Source organism: Vombatus ursinus, unplaced genomic scaffold (assembly GCF_900497805.2).
Source record: "Vombatus ursinus unplaced genomic scaffold, bare-nosed wombat genome assembly UNPS02014809.1, whole genome shotgun sequence".
Classification (NCBI taxonomy): Eukaryota; Metazoa; Chordata; class Mammalia; order Diprotodontia; family Vombatidae; genus Vombatus; species Vombatus ursinus.
Genome location: NW_020954587.1, coordinates 19075067 through 19081066, shown reverse-complemented (window position 1 = coordinate 19081066; position 6000 = coordinate 19075067). Strand labels below are relative to the sequence as shown.

Sequence of the window (6000 nt, the reverse complement as noted above, 5' to 3'; positions counted from 1 at the left end):
GCAAAACCTTTGTGACTGCCATATTCTTTTATGTTGGTTCTACGTGAATAGTGATAGAAAAACATCTGGAAGTTGAAGAAGAAGTATGTGTGAGGCAAAGATACAGATTTATTTTTTTAGCATTCAAAAACCAATAAAATGATTAATGAATTTAATAAATGTCATTCATTGAATCCTTTCGTGAAATCCTATAACTTTAGGTCTGAAATGCCCACAGCTAGAATATAAATTTTCAAAATTTTCCAGTGGTTGTGATGGAACCACTTGGACACAAACAGTTTTGAAAAATTTTTTCTCCAAGCTATTATGCTTCAAAGGAAAAGGCTGATGTGACGATGTATTAATAGTTATGTGGGAGATAACCTTATTCCCAAGAAGCTACCACAGATCAGATTGGTAGATGAAGACTATCTGAGAATGATAGCTTTGTCCTAATAAAAAAGATTCATTTAGTAAACATTTCACAATATATCTGTAAATTTGTGGTGGTTTCTTCACTTCCTAATCCCAGCTCCCCTCAGACCTATGGCTTTTTAGAAAGGATCAGTAAAGAAACATTGAGGTGACCTAAATAGCTGCCAGTGTGGTACACTGAAGAGAGGGCCATGCACCAAATGGCCAGATAATAGAGAGGGATTAAAATAATTTGAGAAATACAAATGTTAGAACAGAAGTGCCAACTATACAGTAGGTTTTTTTTTCATATAGTTACTTCTAAAGTTAGGTGTCTAAATCTACATAAGTTGCACAACTATGTACATTATTTAGAAGGTCTTTACTACAGTACCTGTGTACATGCTGGGTTTTATTACTAAGTGTAAAGAGAAAAAAATTACATAAGGCATATGTACAGTGTCTTGTTAAATTGTCGGTCTTTTAACATAACAGCTTTAGAAAGGCAATGCCCATTTTGGCAAGCTTATCACCCCATCTATGAAATTTACTGGAATATATACAATTTAGAGCTACTTTCTTCTCACTAAAAGAATGATTAGGCACCAGAGATGGCTTCTCATGTTCCAGGTATTAAATATGACCCTCTTTTTTTTTTAAGCAACCTGGTATCACAGATCTCATGCACATCTCTAGCTGAAATCTATAAGAGTTTGAAAGTATGACAGTCTGAGAGGAGACCACTAACAGAGGCCATTGCCACTATGTCTTTGACTGCTTTGTGAAGCTCTATATTTGAGAATGGGCAGGCAGATATTTCACACCTTGAAGATTTCTTTTTTTAACACATTAAAATGAGGGAAAAAGAAAGAAATAAACAAAGGTTGTATGAGGACAAGGGGATGCTCCACCCAAGATTTTAAACTTTGGATTCATTCTCTAGTTTTGTCACATCACCATTCCTCTCTGTTTGGTCTTCATGGTTTTTTTCCTCTTCAGTTTCCAGTTCAGCATGATGGTTGAGTTTGCTGGACACAGACCAACTCAGAGGCAGTTCAGCCCGGTTGGACAATTCTGCCAGCTCTTTGGCACTGAGAGATGGTGTGCTGGTCTCATATGTCTCATGAAAGCTGTTGTAATCTACTTCATAGAAACCATCCTCTAGTGTCAGAACAGGAGTAAAACGATAACCCCATAGGATCTCACTGGTCACATAAGAACTCCGGGCTTGACATGTCATTCCTGTGAAGAGAAGAAGGGAAGCTTTAATGCTTGTGAATGAGGGCTTTTCAGGAGAAAGTTAATTTTGGTGAATGAAATTCTGGGTGTTTTTTTTTCAAGTAAGAAACCTCAGAAAAAGAGAAGTCTAAAAATTTTGGGACACTGTGATGCTGGCCAAATGGAATATTTCTGTTTTTGTGGGAAAATTACATTGTTCACGTTTCCTCTAAAGAGTGAACTTTATGATGTTTTTCAGAAAAGTATATATATTAATAGCAAGTTAACATCATTTGCCACTGTGTGAGAATCATGGAAAGGAGAGTGGAGGGAAAGGGGGAAAAAGAAGACACTTTTCATGCCTTAAATAAGATTGCCTTTTATAATAGTTTTAAAAAAACTAATAAAACATGACTATTTTAAAATTCATAACATGTCAGTTTTGTTTTCATAAATAGTAAGCTTTCCATTAAATGTTAAATTTAATTTCATTGTGGCCTGAGACAGAAGTATGTCCTTTTATACAAATTATATTTGGGACAAATCTTTTAATTGAATGTGTTTTTAATTAGGAAAAATGACTTGTGGTATTTCGTAGGATTTAGATGTTAGAGATAATCTTGTCCAGCTCTCTTATTTTGCAATGAGGAAATTGACCCAGTGAAGTTAAGTGATTTGACTCATGCATGCAACTAGTAAGTAGAGAGGCAGGATTAGAACTTGACCATTTAATTCTAAATCCCATTTTCTTTCAATTAACCAATTAGTATTTTTTTTTTTTAAAAAGCATCTTATGTTAGGTTACATCCCAGTGCACATTCCCTGGGTTTTGAACAGGGTTTGTGGCTCAAAATTAAATCACTAGAATGTGGAGTAGTTAGGATCATAAACTTCATGGAAATTATGTGATGTGGCTAACCAATAGCTCCTGTCACGTACACAATTAGAACAAAAATGTTTCTTTGTTTATGAATAAGAAAAGGCTTTGCAGTGGTAACTTAGTCCCTGGCACACCCTTACCCCATCAAGGCAGCTTCCTGCCTTCTTAGACCTGGCAGATTCTCCATGCTGGCTGTGTTTGCTACACTCAAGCATGGTCTCCGTGGAGAAAAAGAGAGACAAGGGAAGGTCTTGGCTCTCAATTCAACTAAACTGAACCAGAATCAGCACCACCAACAGGGCAAGAACCCCATGTCTGACAGCTGTAAAACTAAGTCAACCTATTCTTTTGCAAATCCAGTGCTTGTTTTGGGTCAGTTATTTATAAAACTTTGATATTTAAAGTTAGAATGACTGCCAGCCCATTACATTTGGCACTGTGAGGAGAAGGATGAAAATGATTTCCTGGTTCAAACAAGGACAATGGGAAGACAAGAAATTGATTCTCTGACTTAAGAGAGGGGCGATACTAGCACAAGTTCTTGTGGTGGCACAAGAACTGTGGGTAATTTGGAGAAATTCCACCAACGGGATAGTACGGGATACCTTGACAAACCTCTGAGAGCAGTGTGGAAGATGTAGAAAAAAGAGAAAGGGAAGTGGAAACGGCAAGGCAGGGTCTCTAGGAGGGAGAACAACCTTCTGCCTCTCTGAAACATGAGTTTAACCCCTTTAATCCTAGGAGAAATTCAAGCTGATGCTCTGTGTTTCTTGTAAGAAAGAAGTTTTTGATTTTATGTTTGTTCATTGTTGTGTATAGTGAACATATGTTGTCAGCAATGCCTCTATTCTGCAACTGGTTTTCTGGAAAGACTTCCTTTTCTTGTGGTTTGATCTGCCAAAGGAGAAAGGGTGGTGGAGTGAGAGTTTTTCAGCTCAAAGTTTCTAAACATTCATCCTCTCTTTGAAATCTAATTCTGATCAGTTTGGAATGCAGAGATAAAAGATAGATAAAAGTTAAGGAAAGGGAAGCACTCACCTTCCCCCACCGATGGGGATTTATGGCAGTAGAAAACTATGGCACAGAGACAATCTAGTGATTCAGGAATAATTTTTCAAATGTAGATCTCCAAACTGGGACGGAAGTGAATTTTTACTGTTTTTATATGCTAAAATATCCTAGTGAGAATTTTTAAGGTGCACCTTTCTGGGATAGTTAAAAAGTAGAGATTTTATGGAATTTATATACAATACACCTAGACTTCCCTCTTTTACTCTTCCCTGGAGATTCAGGAATGTTTATTGCTTTATTGTGTCTTGGGAAGAAAGTGATTTACAATTCTAAGTGTGTTTTTTTGAACCACCTCTCACATGGAAATTGAATACCCTAGCCCAGACCCAGACTTCAATCAGAGATTTGGGGAGTTCTATTGCTCACAGATATTGCAAAGTTTTTAACCCACTGTGGATAAAAACTTAAGGTGTTCTTTGGGAAAAGGACAAAAGACTTTGGAAAGTGTCACTATCTGGGTGAAGTTCTGTGAGAATTTGTCAGCCCCTCTGAAATTTAGGCCTTGGATGGGTCATAAAGCCTTATTAATTTTGTGAAAGGAACAACTTCAAAAATGTGTGTGGAAAGAAGGAAAGCCTTGGCGAATGTTTAACCTGGGAAATGTATACTATAATAATGAGGAAACTGGCTTTTTGATTTTTAAAGATTCATCTGTTTTTTACTTGCTCCATCTGCTGGTTATAAAATGTTGAAAAATAGGGCAAACTAATGAAACAACAGGTGGTTACCTTCAGACCAGTAGGAAGATGATGAAGGTTTTTAAGTTTCTGAGAGACAATGACATTATATGTAAAGGACTTCATTCCCAGACCTAGACTTTCTGCTTCCGCACACTGAGAAGAGAAGTAGCTCTGAAATCTGCTGAGGAAAGGAACTCAGTAGAGACCATAATTTTCCCAATATCCAGGATGAAGGATGGGAGATCAAGACCGTTTAGAATCTTAAATAAATGAGTTCTTGAGTCTATTTCTGTAATAGCAGTTTTTATAATTAGCTTTGTAGTTTGCTTTTTATAATTTGTTGTAAATGTTGTATCCAGCAACGAACCCATTAAATATTATTTTGAACTAAAATAAATTTTTAACATGGTTGGGATTATGGGATGACTGCCTATTACCCCCATTAAGGGGTGAGATGTAGTAGGCCAAAGACAGGACTGTGTATATTATCTGGTTATAAGCAAACCCTGTGACCCAGAAAGAAGTTTAAGGGGGATGCCTTTGGGTTGTGGAGCAAATAGCATTATAGACCATTTTTACAGTACATTGCTGATCACTATTCCCTATCACATAGGCAATTATAAGAGAAGGATTTCTTTGTTTTATATGTAATAGAAAGCTAATTGCCTTTTCTCAGTCCTCATCCTCCTCAACATCTGTGTAGCCTTTGACACTGTGTATCTCCCTGTTCTTCTCGATATTCTCTTCTCTACAGGTTTTTGGAATACTGTTCTCTCTTCGTTATTCTTCCTATCCGATTACTTTTTCTTAGTTTTCTTTTCTGGATACTCGTTCTAGTTACTGCAAGCGTATGCTACAAACTGTCAGAAGAAGAGCACTATCAACTGGGGTAATCAGAAAAGGCCCTTTGAGAAAGTGTCACTTGTACTGAACATTGAAGGAACATAAGAGTTCCAAGTGGTGATTCCTGACATGGAATACAGCTCGTCCAAAGGTATAGAAATCAGAGATGAAATGTCTTTAAAGGGAACAACTGGCATGTGTGTATTGTTGGGGAAGGGATAGGTAATGTATAACCATCCTGGCTGGAACCCTATTGTGAAAGATTTTAAATACCTGAGGATTATTTATTTTATTCCTTCAGCAATAAGGAGCTAGTAAAGCTTCTTGAATAAAGTTGTGCTTTAAGCATATCAATTTGATGACTATGTGGAAGACCAATGAGACAGGGGAGACATAAATGGCAGAGAAACCAGTTAGAAGGACCTATTGCAATAGACTGGGGGAGAGGTATTGATTTCTTGAGTTAAAGTGGCTATGAGGGAAAGAATGGATACAGGAGATGTGGAAACAAAAACTTGGCAACTGACTTGATTTTAGGACAGGAATGAGAAGGAAAAGCTGGGGATGTTTTCAGATTTTTTGTGACTGAAAGAATGGAGATACTGTCAATAGTGCTTGGAAAAGATTAGGGAGAATTAATAGGAGTTAGATTCATGCTGAGTTTAAGATGCCTGGAGAATATCCTTGGGGAGATGTCTAGCAAGCATTTGGAGATGTGTCTGATACTCAGGGAATATATGAGAGTTCGTTGTATATATTTGGGATATGATTAAAACCCTGGAAACCAATGAAATCAGCTGGAAAGAGAAAAGGAGAGAGCATAGGATAGCTGGGGATACACTTATGTATAAGGGAAGGAACATAGATGATCCTTCAAGGGTGACCGAGAAGGATCATTCAGGTAGATGGGAGTAC

At 37.2% G+C, this 6000-nt stretch overlaps 1 protein-coding gene across 1 annotated transcript in view; it reads right to left on the bottom strand.

Annotated features, from left to right (window-relative positions):
- Positions 1-1312: 1312 nt before the first annotated feature.
- Positions 1313-6000, bottom strand: part of KCNJ6 (potassium voltage-gated channel subfamily J member 6) — an 88960-nt gene continuing 84272 nt past the window's right edge. The window contains exon 3 of the mRNA XM_027875638.1: positions 1313-1635. Within this exon, the coding sequence (XP_027731439.1) occupies positions 1313-1635 (323 nt within the window). The remainder of the gene's footprint in view (positions 1636-6000) is intronic.